The sequence below is a fragment of the Cervus elaphus genome, chromosome 27 (assembly GCF_910594005.1).
Source record: "Cervus elaphus chromosome 27, mCerEla1.1, whole genome shotgun sequence".
NCBI classification, from domain to species: Eukaryota; Metazoa; Chordata; class Mammalia; order Artiodactyla; family Cervidae; genus Cervus; species Cervus elaphus.
This window is the reverse complement of record NC_057841.1, coordinates 13,070,484-13,089,885: the sequence shown is the minus strand read 5'-3', so window position 1 is coordinate 13,089,885 and position 19,402 is coordinate 13,070,484. Positions and strand designations below refer to the sequence as shown.

The window sequence follows — 19,402 nt, the reverse complement described above, 5'->3', positions numbered from 1 at the left end:
AAACATGCTGATTTTTTTAATGGGAACCTCATTTAGAAAAAAAATTAGGAGGCATTATCTTCTGTTTCCCATGCATGCTTAGTCGCTCAGTCGTGTCCAACTCTTTGTGATCCCATGGGCCATAATCTGCCAGGCTCCTCTGGCCACGGGATTCTCCAGGCAAGAATACTGGAGTGGGTTGCCATTTCCTACTCCATCTGTTTCCCATAAGAAAATATATTAACATTTAGCTATTTTGTGCATGTCTGAAGCAAGAGGTTAACAGTTTAAAATGATATGATTTTTCTAAATGAAAGCTTTGATTTTGACAGGTGTTCGGGTGCATATACTTAATTGCTCAGTCATGTCCGACTCTTTGGGACCCCATGGACTGTAGCCCGCCAGGTTCCTCTGTCCATGGGGATTCTCCAGGCAAGAATACTGGAGTGGGTTGCTATGCCCTCCTCCAGGGGATCTTTCAGACCCAGGGATTCAACCCAGATCTCCCACATTGCAGGTGGATTATTTACCCTCTGAGCCACTAGGGAACCCCAAGATTACTGGAGTGGGTAGCCTATCCCTTCTCCAGGGGATCTTCCCCACCCAGGAATTGAACTGGGGTCTCCTGAATTGCAGGCGAATTCTTTACCAGGGTAAAAAGAATTGAGCTACAAGGTAAAGCTAAAGGTAAAGAACTGAGTTACCAGGGTTAGATACATAGGTCATCAAGATGTATAGGTCATCAAGAGACCAAGACTAAACAGGAAAACAAAGAAAACATTTCAGTTTCTAAAACTTTGCAGAAAAAAAAGATATTCTTTCATTATTACCAAAGTTGGAACTGATTTCTTATTTGGTGAAGTTAAATCACAACTTTAGCCCTAATAAAATATATTCAAACATGAGTATTTGATTTTTCCTAGTCTTACACTATGGTAATTATGTGCAGCTTCAGGCAATATTTAATTAAGAATTAAACGATGCTAATCCTTAAAAATCCTGTTTTCTAAAATTAAAAATCTAAAACACGCCTTTGCCTCCCTAAAAACTTTAATGTTCTGTAGTTTCATGTTCTATGTACAAAAACAGAACCCAGTTCTATATACAAAAGAACCCCAGTGAACCCCATACACTAATAATCATTGTCTCATGGCCACACTTTTTTTACCTCTATAATCTTCATCCCCATTCCCAACTGTATTATTCCATCTGGAAGCATTTTCATTTATATCTCAAAACATAAGGCCTCTTTTCTTGTTAAACACAGCAATATCATTTTCAAACCTAAGAAATTAACATTACTTTGCTAATATCAAATACTCAGTGTTCAAATGTCCAGTTTTTAAGTAAACATCAATTTTATTTTCACAGATGACTCATTTGAATAAAAACTCAAATGAAGCTCAGACATTTTAATTGTATATATTTTTGTGTGTTTTAATACGTAGGTTTTTCTTTATAGTTCTTTATCCTTTTTTCTGTCTTATAATTTACTTAAAAAGCCAAGTCATTTATCTTATAAAGTTTTATTTTGGATTTTAGAGATTGCATCCTGTGGTGCTATTTAATATGTTTCTGTGCCCTCCATATTTCTCGTAAAAGGTTGGTTGGACTAATAAGTTTAATGTAAGTAATTGTTTCAGAGTGTTCTCTTAGGCAGTGTGTTCTTCCCTAAGAAGCCCGTGGTTTTTGGATGTCCCCGTATTGCTAACAAACTGATGTGTGATCAACTTTCTCAGGGTTCATATTTAAAAAAGGATAAATAAAACTGATGATAATTCTTATTTCATTTCTATCAATAAGTAATTTCATCCATGGATACACAAACTAATTGGAAAAATGTGTCCATCTCATTAAAAGACACATTGCCAGTAAGTGATTAATTTATATTTAACAATTATGTATCACAATATGTGCTATTGGATCTTATCTTTACGAAACCATGTACCTGAAATAATCTTTAAGATAATTCAATCCAAAATACACTTTTTAACATTTGGAACCTTACAATCGTAATATATGCATACATATTTCATGTACATATTTCTATTGCATCTTATAGAGTAAAAACCTTTTCGAGTATAAACATGCTACAATATGATGACATGAAAGAGATAGAATAGAAATAAAAATTTAAGAAATAAAATTAACAATATAATTTTTTTAACAAATGAGAGTGAATATCACATTTCTGTGGTTTTTAGATGTCATTGCGTGAAGCATGATATAACCATTTTACTTAAAATGTCAGTAGTTAAAATTCACCAGAAATTTTATTTTTTGAATCTAAATAAATATAATATTTTAAGACACACTTTAAAAAGGTAACGGATACTTTAGCATGAGAGCAAAAGTGTTTAAAGACCACTAAAATCAGTGGGTTTTTTTTCACTAGAAAGATACAATAAAATTTGTGTTAATGGTAGTTACACATTCTTTAGTCTGTTTACTGCCATTCTTTCAGGCTGAGGGGGGGAATTAGGTAAAGTTTACTTAAAAGAATATTTGACTAAGTTTTGAATCTATAAGTGATGAAATTTTGGAGGCTTCTCTGTATGCTTATGGTTAATTCAAGTTATTTGAATGAGCTGAACTTTCATCTCACACACTAGTAAAATAATGCTTAAAATTCTCCAAGCCAGGCTTCAGCAATACGTGAATTGTGAACTTCCAGATGTTCAAGCTGGTTTTAGAAAAGGCAGAGGAACCAGAGATCAAATTGCCAACATATGCTGGATCATCAAAAAAGCAAGAGAGTTCCAGAAAAACATCTATTTCTGCTATATTGACTATGCCAAAGCTTTTGACTGTGTGTATCACAATAAACTGTGGAAAATTCTGAAAGAGATGGACATACCAGACCACCTGACCTGCCTCTTGAGGAGCTGTATGCAGGTCAGGAAGCACCAGTTAGAACTGGACATGGAACAACAGACTGGTTCCAAATAGGGAAAGGAGTACGTCAAGGCTGTATATCGTCACCCTGCTTATTTAACTTATATGCAGAGTACATCATGAGAAACGCTGGGCTGGAGGAAGCACAAGCTGGAATCAAGATTGCTGGGAGAAATATCAATAACCTCAGATGTGCAGATGACACCACCCTTATGGCAGAAAGTGAAGAAGAACTAAAGAGCCTCTTGATGAAAGTGAAAGAGGAGAGTGAAAAAGTTGGCTTAAAGCTCAACATTCAGAAAACTAAGGTCATGGCATCTGGTCCCATCACTTCATGGCAAATAGATGGGGAAACAGTGGAAACAGTGCCAGACTTTGTTTTTTGGGGCTCCAAAATCACTGCAGATGGTGACTTCAGCCATGAAATTAAAAGACACTTACTCCTTGGAAGAAAAGTTATGACCAACCTAGATAGCATATTAAAAAGCAGAGACATCACTTTGTCAACAAAGGTCCGTCTAGTCAAGGCTATGGTTTTTCCAGTGGTCATGTATGGATGTGAGAGTTGGACGGTGAAGAAAGCTGAGCACCAAAAAATTGATGCTTTTGAACTGTGGTGTTGGAGAAGACTCTTGAGAGTCCCTTGAACTGCAAGGAGATCCAACCAGTGCATCCTAAAGGCGATCAGTCCTGCGTGTTCATTGGAAGGACTGATGTTGGAGCTGAAACTCCAATACTTTGGCCACCTGATGCAAAGAGCTGACTCACTTGAAAAGACCCTGATGCTGGGAAAGATTGGAGGCAGGAGGAGAAGGGGGCGACAGAGGATGAGATGGTTGGATGGCACCACTGACTCAATGGACATGGGTTTGGGTGAACTCCGAGAGTTAGTGATTGACAGGGAGGCCTGGCGTGCTGCGATTCATGGGGTCACAAAGAGTTGGATATGACTGAGCGACTGAACTGAACTGAACCTTGTTGCTAGCTCTCCCTGGGTCCATGGCATTTGGAGAGCCTTCTTCTAGTTTTTTTTTTTTTCAGTCTTCATTCAATTTGTCACAATATTCCTTCTACTTTTGTTTTGGGTTTTTTTTTGGCTTTGAGCATGTAGGATCTTAGCTGCCTGTCCAGAGATGCAGCCCGCACCCTCTACATTGGAAGGTGAGGTCTTAAGCCCTGGAGCACCAGGGAGGTGCCTGCGTGGCCTTCTATTGGGGGCAGTCTCCATCCTGCATTCCTCACTGTTCATGAGAATCTGGTATCCTCACCTGCCTAACTGTTAAACACTTGGTCATATATTCTGAACTGGTTGATAATCAACACTTATCCCCAGAGCCAAATTATAAATGTATGTATCAACATGAAGGCAATGGGAAGAGCTACTGAAGTGTGTTGACCAAGGTCAATCTGATTATAACAAAAAATGACTCAAAGTTTCTTGTAAAGAAGAAATTGGGAGGCATGGATGATGAAAAAATGGTAGTCCAGAAAGAAATAATCAGATACCCTAAGCTTGGTGGGGGATGTGCGGAGATGTGGAAAGTTGAGAAATATGCAAGTGAAAGAAATCATGATGTTTGGTGATTAACTGAATGTTGAATGCATTTTCCTTCTCCTGTATTATCTGATTAAATAAGAAAATATTTTAGTTTATGTTATACAATATTTTTGTTTTCTAGACATCGTCCCCAGAAAGATTTTCCACTCTATGCTAATCTAAATGTATTAGAGTAAATATTTACATGTAATGTTGCTAATTTTCCAGAAGCAAATTATGGCAGATATTTCTGAAGTCAGAGATATGATAAGTTGCCTGATTTAACCTTTCACAAATACTGCAGTATGAAAAGAGGAACTTTAAAGAGGAATTTTGGAATTATGATGCAATTAAAAAAAAAAAAAACTATTGCAGCAAGAGACTACACTTAAATGAATTTTACATAAAAGGACATAAACTTGGAAAATGTTTTCTGATGCTGACTCATTCACTTCATCAGACACCTCCTATTTCTGTCATATCCAATTTAACTAATGTGATATATCATTTGTGGATGACATTCATAATTCTGCTGAATTAATAACCTTTAGCATCTGCCTGTCCATGACTTTTAACTTTTCAGTTGCTAAATAGAGATTTTTAGTTACAGCTCCATTAATCTAAAGGTTTCCCAGGTGGTGCCAGTGTTAAAGAATCCACCTGCCAATGGAGGAGACACAGGAGACATGGGTTCAGTCCCTGTGTCTGGAAGGTTCTCTGGAGTATGAGATGGCAACCCACTCCAGTATTCTGGCCTGGAAAATTCCATGAACGAGCCTGGTGGACTACAGCCCATGGAGCTGCAGAGAGTCGGACAAGACTGAATGACTAACCACACACCATTAATTTAAACTTTAAATTGAAGAGCTAAGTGGCAAAATTAAGGTGGTTTTGAGTTCATAGTATTTTTAAATGATCAAAATAACTCATTTTTTTCTTTACTTTTGTAACAAAGATACTTATAATGTAGCAATGTGGTGGGGGAACTTAAATACGTGACTCTAGAATCTTTCAGAGTAGGAAGGAAACTAGAGTTCCATTTTGTTTTCCACTCTTTTCATTTTCATTATTTGAAACAAGGCTGGGAAGAATTCAGTGATTTGCCCCCAGCAAGAACCTGTTAAAGAAAATAACTCACTGTTTTAATAGGAGGGAGTATAGTTGTTTCATTAATATGCTAGTCATTTTTTCTGTTATATTGTTTTAATTGCTTTAGCTCTATAATATTTTATTTTTTGTTTTTATTTTCTTTTTTGTTCTTGCTTGTCTGAAGTCTGTAGGAAACAGGAGGTCAGGGTGGCTGGTTTAGAATCAAGGGTTGGATTAGGAGGCCAGAACTGATGGTTATAGAACCAAGAGGCTAATAAAGATTTTGATTTATACTCTGATTGGATTGGGAAGCCTGAGGAAAGATTCGAATGCAGGAATTACATAATTTGACTCACTTTATAAAAAGCTTTATTTGACTGCTGTTTTGAGAAAGGAAATGCAGATCCACAAAGAGAAGCAGAGAGTGTGGCAGCTTATTAAAATAACCGAGGTCATGGTGGTTGACCAGGGCAGTAGTGGTGAAGTTAGAAAGTGAATGGATTTATTAAATTATGTGAAGGCCAAGTTCAGTTGATTTGTTTTTAGTCTGAATATGGCACATCAAAGAAAAAATATTAAGCATAAGTCAAATATTTTGGGCTTGCTCAAAGGGAAGGATGGAAGTGATATTTGCTGAGATGGCAAAGACTAGCAGAGGAACAGGACTTCCCTGGTAGCTCAGCTGGTAAAGAATCCACCTGCAATGCAGGAGACTCCGGTTCAATTCCTGAACCTTGTTGCTAGCTCTCCCTGGGTCCATGGCATTTGGAGAGCCTTCTTCTAGTTTTTTTTTTTCAGTCTTCATTCAATTTGTCACAATATTCCTTCTACTTTTGTTTTGGGTTTTTTTTTGGCTTTGAGCATGTAGGATCTTAGCTGCCTGTCCAGAGATGCAGCCCGCACCCTCTACATTGGAAGGTGAGGTCATAAGCCCTGGAGCACCAGGGAGGTGCCTGCGTGGGAAGATCCCCTGGAGAAGGGATAGGCTACCCACTCCAGTATTCTTGCCTGGAGAATCTCCATGGAACAGAGGAGCTTGGTGGGCTACAGTGCATGAGGTCACAAAGAGTCAGACATGACTGAGTGACTAAGCATAGCACAGCAGAGGAACATTTGAAGGAGAAGTCTTTTCAGTGTTAAAGCTTTGAAATCCTATGGAAGTGACAAGTAGAAAGTTGGGTGTGTGGATCAGGAATTCAGGGGAACACCTTCAGGATGGAACTAGACATTTGGAGGTTGTTAGAGTTGTGATTGATGTGCGATACCATGAGTATGCATGAGCTGTCCAAAGGACTGAGTGCATCAAGGGAATGGGTACCCTCCAATATTTAACTCTGTCTTCTAACTTTTCTAGTAAATTTTATCTGAAGGAAGGATGACTAAACATTCTAAAAATATTGCTTTATTGTTGTTTAAAATTTGAAATTGCTTTGTCCTTAATTTAGGAATGTAATATGTATTTATAAGTATGTAAACCTAGACAGCATATTAAATATGTAAACCTAGAGATCATATTAAAAAGCAGAGGCATTACTTTGTCAACAAAAGTCTGTATAGTCAAAGCTATGGTTTTTCTGGTAGTCATGTATGGGTGTAAGAATTGGACCATAAAGAAGGCTGGGCACTGAAAAATTGATGCTTTCTAGTGGTGGTGCTGGAGAAGTCTCTTGAGAGTCCTTTGAACTGCAAGGAGATCAAACCAGTCAGTCCTAAAGGAAATCAACCCTGGAAGGACTGATGCTGGAAGGACTGATGCTGAAGCTGAAGCTCCAATGCTTTGACCACCTGATGCGAAGAGCTGACTCGTTGGAAAGGCATTCTTTCCTGATGCTGGGAAAGACTGAGGACAAGAGGAGAAGAGGGCGGCAGGGGATGAGATGGTTAGATAGCATGACTGACTCAATGGACATGACTCTGAGCAAACTCCAGGAGATATTGAAAGACAGAGGAGCCTGGCGTGCTTCAGTCCATGGGGTTGCAAAGAGTTGGACACGACTTAGGAACTGAACAACAAAAACAATTATGTTTCCATTTTTTCCTCAAGATCGTGATTAAAATTTTAATAAAACATTCTCATTCATATCTTAAATTGTATCATATTTCCTGTTTTGTTTTTTCCATCAGACATTTTATTCCTTAGTCCTGGTCACATTTTTTTCATACTCTTGAGGTTCTACCTATGTCCAGATATCCTCGATTTTCCACTCACAATGATGAATGAAAATGGAATTATTTTAGGTAACTGTGTGGATTCCCTTTACTGCTGTGTGTGAAAATGTATTTTCCTACCTCTTCTCTCCTTTGAGGAGTTTATTGAAAGTTATGTTGACAATGGAAGGGCTCATTATTGATCTAGTTCCCTGGGAAGTAATGACCAAGATTTCAGAAGTGAAGTGAGGGGCACTCAGTTACCAGCATGAGTTAAATTTTACTCTGGCGAACACAGTCCCAAACCTGTTGCTTGCAATTTGTTATTCTTTTATTAGAAAAGTGACTCTTATTTTATTTTGGCCAGAGATTAATGCCATGCTGTCTATTTAACCGACATGAAAGTGGAGTGAAACATGTGGAGACAGCCTTTTAGTGGACTTTGTTACATGATGTCCTGTTTCAGTCATGCCTTGCATGCTGTGTTTTCCACATTACCAGCTCTGAACGTGGAGCCTCTGTAGTTGGCAAATCAGCTCCTCCTTTCACTGTGGTCCATTTCTAGTATGTTGGGGTGATGGTGTCTTCTGATAAGCTCCTTCCGCTATCTATTTCTATAAGCTTATTGCCTTTCAGAAAATTATTAAGACACTTAGTTTTATAATTATAGATGGAGCGTTGGTTTATGATTAATAACTCAGGTAATGAATTTGGCAGGAATGTTCTCAAATTTTCTTCCTCCAGTTATTAGCTTTGTGAATTTGGGAATGTTACTTAAGCCTAGTAAAAATATGGTTTATTTTTCTTTAAGGGGTAATAATCAGACCTAACACAAAGGATTACTGTCAGCATTAAGTAAGGAACTATATATCAAGCCTGGTTTCTTGAGATTAGTATATGTTTAATATTACTATTTGAAGTAGGAAATGGCAACCCACTCCAGTATCCGTGCCTGGAGAATTCCATGGAGGAGCCTGGTGAGCTGCAGTCCATGGGGTCGAAAAGAGTTGGGCATGACTGAGTGACTAAGCCTGCACTATTACTATTAACAATAACATGAGTAACATTATTTTAAAATTTTACGTAAGTGATATAATGATAGCTTTTATGTTCTGATTTATTGTCTGATTGTATGCCAATTATGTAATTTTAATTCTGGAAACGTTTACCTACATAGTATGGGGAAAACATGTTAATAAAACAAAAAGCACATGTGCATATATCCACGTATTAAATGTATATCAAATGTTATGATTCTGCTGAAAACTTCTAATTATAACAGCTGCAGGGAAAAATCATTGTTTGCATTTCTAGGATTTTTCTCATTCTTTTTTTTTTTTTTTTTTTTTTGATTTTTCTCATTCTTATGTTTCTTTTTATAGACTATTTTCTTCCCCAGTAGTTGTAGGTTCACAGCAAGATGGAATGGAAGGTGGTGTTGCCTGATAGTTCAGTTGGTAAAGAATCTGCCTGCAGTGGGGAGACCTAGTTTCGATCCCTGGGTTGGGAAGATCCCCTGGAGAGGGAAAGGCTGCCCACTCCAGTATTCTGGCCTGGAGAATTCCATGGACTGTGCTGACCATGGTCCATAGTGTTGCAAAGAGTCAGTCACGACTGAGTGACTTTCGCTTACACTTACTTACATATAATTCCCACCCCACATTCATATGTGGCTTCCCCCATTATCAAAATCCTTCACCCCATTTATTCATTTATTGGCATACAGTCACCCAAATTACTTTAAGGTTCACTCAGTGTTATACATTCTATTGGTTTAGACAAATATATAGCAACATGTTATACATGTATAACTACATGGGCTTCTCTCTTGGATCAGATGTTAAAGAATCTGCCTGCAATGCAGGAGACCCAGGTTCAATCTCTGGGTCAGGAAGATCCCCTGGAGAAGGGAATGGCAACCCACTCTAGTATTCTTGCCTGGAGAATCCCATGGACAGAGGAGTCTAGCAGGCTACAGTCCATGGGGTTTCAAAGAGTTGAACACCACTGAGCAACCTTAACTATTGTAACAACATGTCTCCATCATTAGAGTATCATACAGAATAATTTCTCTGCCCTAAAAATCCTCTATGCTCCACCAATTCATCCCTTCCTCCTCCAGTCCCTGGAAACCACTGGTCTTTTTACTGTCTCCACAGTTTTGCCTTTTCTATAATGTCATAAAGTTGGAATCATACAGTATGTAGCCTTTTCAGATAGACTTCTTTTACTTAGTAATATGCATTAAATTTCCTCCATGTCTCTTTCATTTGTCTGACAGCTCATTTCTTTTTAGTGTTGGACAATATTCCATTGTCTGCACGTGCCAGTTTGTTTTTCCTGCCGCAGTTTTCTATGGCAGTTAATTGGCATCTTCTATAGATGTTCTACGTATGTCTTAACAAACTTGAGTGTCATATAGATGTATTGTTTCTAGTGCCCAAATTTATCTCTGCTATGATCTATGCACTATTTATATTTCATAGCAAATATACATAAGTAGGATTACAAAGAGTACTATGGTACTAATATTCAAGACTGAAAGATCAGAATTAATTGGATTAGTTTAGAATCCGGTGGGTCAATTATTAAGAATCTGTGGTGGTAACGAAGATTTGTCTAATTTTCAATTGGTGGATTTAGATTAATGAAGATTTGCTGATTTGCTTTTCCAGTAATACAGGATTTTTCAGCTGCAAGTGTAAAAAAATACACAGTTCAGCTACAAAAACTATAATAGCAACAACAAAACCTATCAGACTCCACATAGCAAAAAAAGAAACTGAAAGCAGAATAAAAAACTAATATGAATTATCCTGGAACCAGCCTTTGTAATTTGTGATTATGACTTTTTCTTTTTGCAGTTTGACATTCTTCATGGTCAACATAAAAATGAAATGGAAGAAGTATCAGGACTTGTAAGGGAAGAATCAAAATCTCCAAACAGCAATGACAGAGTGGCCTATGAGTTAAGAGCAGAGGTAAGATTTTGGATAAAGGGTAGTGTACTAAAACATATCTGAAGGTTATTAAATGATAGGCTGTCCTAAGAAGTAAAACTGGGGAGTCTTTGGTTATTTTATAAAAAAGAATGCTGCTGAAAATAAAAAAGAATATATCAGTTTGCATGTGATTTACTTATTTATTTGGCCACAATGCAAGGCATGTGGGATCTTAAGTCCACTGTCAAGGGATTGAACCCACGCCCTCTGCAGTGGAATCACAGTCTTAACCGCTGGACCGCCAGAGAAGTCTGGTGATTTAAAATGTGATTTAAAATGTTGTGGAATTATACTGGCCCAACACTATGTCTGGATTATCTGAATGTTACAAAGACATTATTTGACTGAAAAAATCACCCTATAGGCTGATACATTTTACTGTAAATAAACGCTTATTACAATTTTTATTAGCTGCCTGGGTTCTGATATGTTAAGGTATTGTCTGGAACAATGACATACAAGATGTCTTGCACGTAGTTCCTGGTTGAATTTCACATGGCCTTTGGCAACTAGCTGTAGGCAGAACAATGTCATTTTGGTTATAGTTAATCCATTTCTTAGATATACCAAGTAAAATAGTGGAAATCTCTATATTACACTCCCACACCAACAACAACAAAGTAATTTTCAGATGATACACTCTGTTTTATTTGCCTTGTTGATAAAGAAGGAATTATCCTTAGAGATAGGAGGGGAGAATAAATTGTTTGTACTTTATAGAACATTGTGTTAGTGCATTAAAAGTGGGAAATCATAAATTATTTATTTTGTAACAGGTAATTCTGGAAGATGTCTTAGATACAAATGTGTAGGAACAATTCAGGAAATGGAATTAAGCAAGTGAAAAATAGACTGGGAGGAAAGTAATTTGTATTAGAAGATTTCTCCCTTATAAAATTCTGTCAAGACTGAATTCACACCATGGTATATTTTATATCAGATGAACATGGCACAGTAGAAAATGCATAGATTTTGGAGCAAAAGTGGCTCCATCATTTACTGATTACTTTATCCTGGTCCACTGCTTAAGCCTCTGAGTCTCAGTTTACGGGTTGTAATAAAGGAAGTAAGAGGGAATACTGGTTACCACACAGGATTTTTCAAAAGATCACACACTGCAGGGGAAAAAATGTCAGAGGCAGAGTGCTTTACTGTTGGGAATTAGCCGAGGTAATTAGCTCCACCTGAGATTAGCTTTTCGCTTGTCACCTCTTCTGAGTCATATAAGGGGTGTTGGGTGAGGCAGGGCATTTGGAGACACCCTGATGAGAAAGACTGAACTGTTGAAAACATCTCTTCCTAAAAATTACGTCAAAGGGGAAAAAAAAAAAATGATGGCTCTTTTAACTTTTGTTTTCTAAGAAGAAGCAAACCATCAGGGTAGATACCACTTCTTGGCCCTGAGATCTGAGAAACATCTTTGATGAGTTACTGAACAGCAGGTACAATACAGGCTTATTTAGGAGTTAGAGACAAATGCATGGAAGTCACATATGGGTATTACTACTCTCCTCAAAGCTGGCAATTTTGTCTTGGATCCTCATTTTCAGGATATTTTGGGAATCATTGCAATATAGGATCTCTGATGCGCAACTTTTTTAGTTCGGTGTAATATGAAGTTCTGAGACTCATTTGAGGAAACCATTTCACCTCTATAGAGCTCAATTATGTATCTTAAATTCACATACAGTTTGCCCACCTAAAGATACTTTCCCACAAGACATTCAAGCACTATGAGACATAATTTTGCTATTTTGAAATTCTTAGTGAAGCTCTTAATGCTGAAAGCTAATGTAGACATGAGTTGGCTATGTCTGGCTGTGTGCACTTGAATGCTATATTCAGTTGAATTAAACTGAAGAAAGAAGACTTTGTTCAAAAGAAAACAAATATTGGGACAAATTCTTAGAGAAACAGTGAGCCCCTGTGTGTGTGGTGTGGAGGTGGGTGTATGTGTTCATTTGAATTTTAAACCAGGATAGAAGCTATGATCTTTTTTTTTTTTTTGAAAAGAAGACATAACCATTGCAGTGTTTCACTTTTTACACTGGTTATGTTTAGGTCTTAAGATAATATCATGACTTTTTATGTTTGCATAAAAGTCATTGGGTGATTATACTGTAATTTAATATAATTATTATTTTTTTAATCTGCTTACTTTTATTATTAGACATATAAATCTGCCTGCAATGTGGGAAACCTGAGTTTAGTCCCTGGGTTAGGAAGATCCCCTGGAGAAGGGAATGGCTACCCACTCCAGTATTCTGGCCTGGAGAATTCCATGGACAGAGGAGCCTGGCAGGATATGGTCTATGGGGTCTCAAAGAGTCAGACACGACTGACAGACTAACACTTTCACTTTCACACGTAATCAACAGTGCAGGAAACATGCGTGGGCAGATGCATCTTTAGACATTTAAAAAATGGCTTAGGTTAAATTCCTAGAAATAGTAGGCTTTTTCAAAAGGATGTTTATTTTTTTCAGTATTTTATACACACTGCCAAATTGTCCATTAGAAAATTGTATCAATTTTTATTCATACTTACCTGCAATGTATAAGCATGCTCACTATATAGCCAACAATATATATTATTGTTTTTTAATACTTCCCTAGTTGATAGGCCAAAAAGATCATTTTAATTTGTATTTTATTGAGCTAAATATACACTTCTAGTTGTTTGCTCATTTTTATTAGTATAATGTTTATTTTAATAGCTACGATTTGTTGAGAACTTAACTGCATACACCAATATATACTGCTGGGTTGTTGAAATATAAAACCTTATTTCATATTTTAACACTTCTAGGTTCTGTGTATTCTTAGCTACTTTTAATGGAAAGCATCTTAGAAAACTTAACCTTGCTCATGGTCCCAAAGACACCTTCAAATGTTACTGAGACCATCTTTTACCTCCGTTCTCCTTTAGTTCCAATTTCTCAGGAGCGCACACTCAGGTCAGATTGTTCAGCAGGTTAGGAACTTAGTTAGCAAAGGCTAAAGCTCTGAGTTAAATCCTGAAGCCATGTGTTAGCAGCAGCCAGTATCTGACATGGCTACCTTGGTCTCTCCTCTTCCTGTGGATTTACTAAAGCAGTGACTCTGGAAATGTGATCGATTTTAATTGTCAGAATTAAAAAATAGTATTTTCATATCAAACATCATGATTTTCTAACCATTGATGATTCTTACATATTGTGGACACCTTTTTTGAAACTTTTTGTTGCTAACACCCACCAATTTGAAAACAATGTTGTTTTCACCTGTTGTTCAGTCACTAAGTCATGTCCGACTCTGCGACCCCATGAACTGCAGCACACCAGGCTCCTCTGTCCGTCACTATCTCCCTGAATTTGCTCAAACTCATGCCCATTGAGTCAGAGATTGCTGTTGTCCAGTCATTCAGTCATGTCCGACTCTTTGAGTGTGTTTTTCTTGTCTCTCAATCTGCCCAGCCTCTTTCAGAAGTAGTTTGATGACACTCTTGGAAATCGGATTGGTGAAAGAAATTAAAAATGCAGCCCTGATTTAAAATGAGGCTCCGCAGTATTTAAATAATTGACTCTTCTGGTCAGTGTGTGATGAGGTGCATTCTCTAGGCAAGGAGCGTTTGATAAATGTATGTTAACATGTGCATGTGTGCGTGTGCTAATGGCGCTTCCCTCATGCCTCATACAGTGAGGAATCTGTTTGCAGTGCAGGAGATGCGGGTTCAATCCCTGGGTCAGGAAGGTCCGCTGGAGAAAGGAGTGGCTATCCCCTCCAGTATTCTTGCCTGGAGAGTTCCATGGACAGAGGAGCCTCACGGGCTACAGCCCGTGGGGTCACAAAGAGTCGGACAGGACTGAGAGACTAACACCACCATGCATACATGCATATGCATAACTGCTGCATTTCATCTTTTCTCCACATTTAAGATCAAGACCCCTTGAACTAGAAAGGAGAGTTTATTTAGAATGGACATGAACTGGCATTCCAAGTGAAGAAATCATTACTTCTTTCTACAACCTAGATCCTGCTTGCAAGCAAACTCATAATCAGGAAACACTCATGTTACATTTTTAGGCCAAATTTTTGGGATAATTGTTTTCCAAGAGAAAATAGTTTATCTCATATTACTAAAAAAAAAATGTATCACTTATAATTCTGTTTCAAATTTTCAGGAGTTTTCATTTCGTATTTCTTTTCTGTGGTTTGTTGTTTTTTCTTCTCACCTATTCACACATTTATATCTTATTCCTGTTTCATTTCAGAAAGATTAAGTAGATATGCTTTTCCCTCAGTTGTTGTAGTTTAGTTGCTCAGTCGTGTCCAACTCTTTGTGACCCCGTGAACTGTAACCTCAGGCTCCTCTGTCCATGGAATTTCCCAGCAAGGATACAGGAGTGGGTTGGCATTTCCCACTCCAGGGGATCTTTCCATAGTTTTCCCTACTTATTAAGTCACATAGAAACTCTTAACACTATATGTAAAGCAAACATAAAGGACTCTCCAAGTTGAAGAGAAGTGGCCTTCAGCCAGCTACCTTGGAACCTAAGAAATGAGATGAGGTGAGTTGCCTGATTTTCTTTCCCCTGCATAGATCCCAGAATTGGAGCTGAAGAGGCCAGAAACACAGGAATACGATAGAACCAGATGACAACAAAACACAACTGAAATCCGTTTGCTGTAATCAAAGGACTAGGGAATGGCTAGCTTGGGAATAGCCAGCTAGGGAATAGCAAGACAGGAAACTTCTAGACGAGAAATGTTCTAACCCACCAAATAACTACAGAAAACAGTGGTGCGCTACCTGAACCCCCGTTAATAAAGCTGACCGGGAGCCTACACTTCCACTCTTGCAAGGCAGCAGGGAGTTGCTAAGTCCTGTCTTCTGAAGTGGTGGCATCGGAGACTGAGTTAGAGCCAGGGTCTCATCCCCGCTGGGCAGTGATGAGACCCCCAGACCTTTTCCCCGGTGTCAGTGAAAACCATGTGCAGGGCCTGTATTTCACTTCCACCCTCTCCCAGCTAACAAGGTCTGGTGGAAGCAGGATCTCCCATCCCCCTCCAGCAGGAGCCAAGGGGCAACCTCACCCAGGTATCAGTGGAGGTTTGTGGGGAACCTGGACTTGTCCCTTCATCTGTAAGTAATGAGTTAGTGCTGCCTCTTTGCCTTCCAGAATGGTGTGTCAGAGGAATCCACCTATGTTTAGATAAAATAGAGTCTCATAAGATAATACCGAACATGTTCAGAACACAACCGAATATTACTCATCATATCAAGAACCAAAATATTTCAGAGTGAATGAAAAAGACAAGCAACAAATGCTGATACTACAAAGACAGAGATGTTTGCATTCCTTGGCAAGGATTTTAAAGTGGCCATCATGAAAATGCTTTAATCAGCAATAGTAACCATGCTTGAAACAAATAGAAAAAGTAGCCATGCTTAGCCTCTTGTGCTTAGCCGCTCAGTCATGTCTGATTCTTTGCGACCCAATGGACTGTAGCCCACCAGGCTCCTCCATCCATGGGATTCTTCAGGCAAGAATACTGGAGTGAATTGCCATGCCCTGCTTCAGGGGATCTTCCCAACCCAGGGATTGAACCCAAGTCTTACGTCTCCTGCATTGATGGTGAGTTCTTTACCACTGATCCCACCAGAGAATTAGAAAATACAAAGAAGAAACAAATGGAAAGGTTAGAAGGGAAAAGCATAGTAACCACAATTTTAAAAAAAATTATGAATGGAAGAGAGAGGGGAAAGGATCCAGTCTGAGACAGTCTGAAAGAGAAAAAGCCTTTGCTAAGAAGGATTGTGGTAGGGGGCCTATGGGATGCTAACAAATATCAAACACTTAAGCCACTGGAGGCCAGTGTGAGAGGAGAAATTATATAGGCTGAATGTTACTCAAAGAAATAGAGTGAAAATTTCCCAAATTTAGGAAAAGGGTCAAATCTGCAGTCAAGATGCTTACTAGCAAACCCCAATCAGCATAACCTCAAGTTCACATCAAGACACATTAGTCAACGTGTGGAGAATTAAGAAAAAATAATCTTGACAACAAGAAGGAAATTACACCTCAGCTATAGGCAAGAAATAATCCAAATGACAGTGGAAATTGCATCAGAAACCATGGAGGCCAGAAAAAAAAGTAGCACATACTTGTCCAAATTCTAAAAGAATTGTCAACTCAAAGTACTATATCCAGTCAACGTGTCCTTTAGGACATTCTCAGATGAAAGAAAACTAAGATGAATTGTCTCCAGTAAGTAAGCACATGAAAAGATGTCAATACATGAGCCACCAAGGGAATGCAAATGAAAACCACAGTGGGCTTGTAACTACATGCTTATCAGAATGGCTAAAATAGAAATTAGTAGCAACGGCAATGCTGGTGAGAATACAGAGCCACTGGCTGCGCGGCTTTCTGCAGGAAATGTAAATGATGCAGTCACATTGGAGAACAGTCTGGTGGGTTCCCAAACGACAACTCTCGTATGACCAAGAAGTCGCACTCCTGAGTATTTCTCTCAGAGAAATGAGAATGTACACCGGCAAACATATATCCACACAAACTTACGCATGGCTCTTTAAAGTAGTTTTGTTTGTAAATGCCAAAACTTGGATACAAAAATAATACCTTCAATGAGGAAACAATAAGCCTTTATAACCATACCTTGGGATACCCCTCAGCTGTTAAATGGAATGAATTCTTTATCTATACAGCAATCTGGATGCATCTTTGGAGAAGCATTTTGAGTGAAAAATCTTAGAAGATAACATAAGCCCATAATTCCATTTGTATTACAGTACTGAAATTACAAAATTTTCCAAACAGAGAGCAGATTAGTGGTTTCAGGGGACGAAGGAGAGATGGGAGGGGAGTGTGTGGGCTATAAAGAGGCAATATGATACATCCTTGTGATGAAAATGGCCCCTATTTTTACTATATTATTGTTGACATCTGGTTGTTATATTCTCACAACTATAGAGTTATAAGATGTTACCACTGGGCCAAACAGGATATAGGGCACTTGGGATTTATTTTGATCATTTCTTACAACTGCTTAAGAATGTACAATTATGTCAAAAATACAGTTAAAAACTTCCAGTCTTCTCTCATGACATATGTCATACAGTATGTATGACAAGTTCCACCTTTTCTATATACCCCTCTGAAAATAGGCATCTTTAGCTTTATTTCCATTTTTGGGGTCCCAGAGACCTGAGTCCAAATTCTTATCTTGGCACTTTCTTGCCATCTGGCTTCCTAACCACTACATAGGTTTTCTTCTTCTTTTTTAAAAAAAACACTTTTTATTTATCTATATTTGGCTGTCCTGGGTCTCATTGCTGTGAGGGCTTTTCTCTAGTTGCAGTGACCAGGCTTCTCAAGGCAGTGGCTTCTCTCGTTGCAGAGCGTGGGCTCAGGGCACATGGGCTTCAGAACTTGCAGCATGTGGCTCAGTAGCTGCGGCTCCCGGCTCTAAAGCACAGGCTCAGTAGTTGTGGGGTTCGTGTTTAGTTGTTCCGTGGCCTGTGGGATCTTCTCGACCCAAGGATCAAACGAATGTCTCTTGCATTGGCAGGCAGATTCTTTACCTCTGAGCCACAAGGGAAGTCCCTACGTAGGCTTTCTGAGTCTGTTTGATTGTCTGCAAAATAGAGTTTAAGTAATAGCTCATCTAAAGGATTAATTCATCCGTATGTGTGAAGTACGAAACATTGTACATTATATATATGTAGTAGGCACGTAAGGAATACACAGTTTCTCCCTTGTCATTCAAATTTCATTTTGTAGATCCTATATTGGAATGACAATCAGGTTTTTACACATTAGTAACACTGGATAATTCTGTGATATCCCATAGAAGACTTCAGAATACTTCTATAGTATGCGTGTGTTCTTCCGCTCCTCAGCTGTAAACTTTCTGAAATTCAAGGGCACTGTCTTACAGTACTGCACTGACCACAGTTTCTGGTGCCAAATTGGTCTCCAATACATGTTTGCTGGGGGGATTGCATCTTTTAATGTGAATAATCTGGCTCCAAAATTAGTCTGTATACCTTCCAAAGGAGTAGAATCCTTTCCCATTCTTCAATCACTAAGTGCTTTGAATTGTATCTTTTCATGCATTGACACTTAGGCAAATCTTCAGTGATTATATGGACAAAGACCATGAGAGTCTGGAACTGGAAAGAACCTAAAAGTTACCACCTAGTCCTTCATTTCACAGGGTCCCTTTCTGACGTTAGTGAATTACCCACAGTGGTACTGGATATGTCCGCCTCCCCACGCCTTTGACACATTGTCTCTGATGCTTCCCTAGGATTAAAATCTGTCCACACCATGTGAGAATATGCTCTTTATTTTTTAATTTATTTTTAATTGGAGGATAATTGCTTTACAATGCTGTGTTAGTTTCCACCGTACAACATGAATCAACCATAAGAATATACATACCCCTTCTCTCTGGAGCCTCCCTCCCACCAATGCTCTTTAAATGATTTCTTTTTCTTCCTAATCCTAACTGAATGCAGTATGACATAAGCTGAAGGAACCAAATATACTCATTTTTCTCTTTTTCAGAATGTCTATATTTATTTACTTTTAAAATGCTGCTTATTAAGACAAAAAGGCCCAGATGGGTAACATGTTAAATTTAACTTGTGATTATATAAGTAGTCCTCTTTATTTTGCTTATGCAGGATAAAACATAAACATTTTGTAACATAAGATTTTTTTTGTGTTCAGCAATTGTGCCAT

The 19,402-nt window shown here is 38.3% G+C and overlaps 1 protein-coding gene across 3 annotated transcripts in view; it reads left to right on the top strand.

The window, feature by feature from the left end:
- The window catches only part of CCDC102B (coiled-coil domain containing 102B), a 266,641-nt gene that overhangs the window by 67,848 nt on the left and 179,391 nt on the right, over positions 1 to 19,402 (top strand). For all 3 annotated transcript variants that reach the window (XM_043889290.1, XM_043889289.1, XM_043889288.1), the window contains one exon: positions 10,513 to 10,629. In XM_043889290.1, coding sequence (XP_043745225.1) covers positions 10,513 to 10,629 — 117 coding nt within the window. The remainder of the gene's footprint in view (positions 1 to 10,512; positions 10,630 to 19,402) is intronic.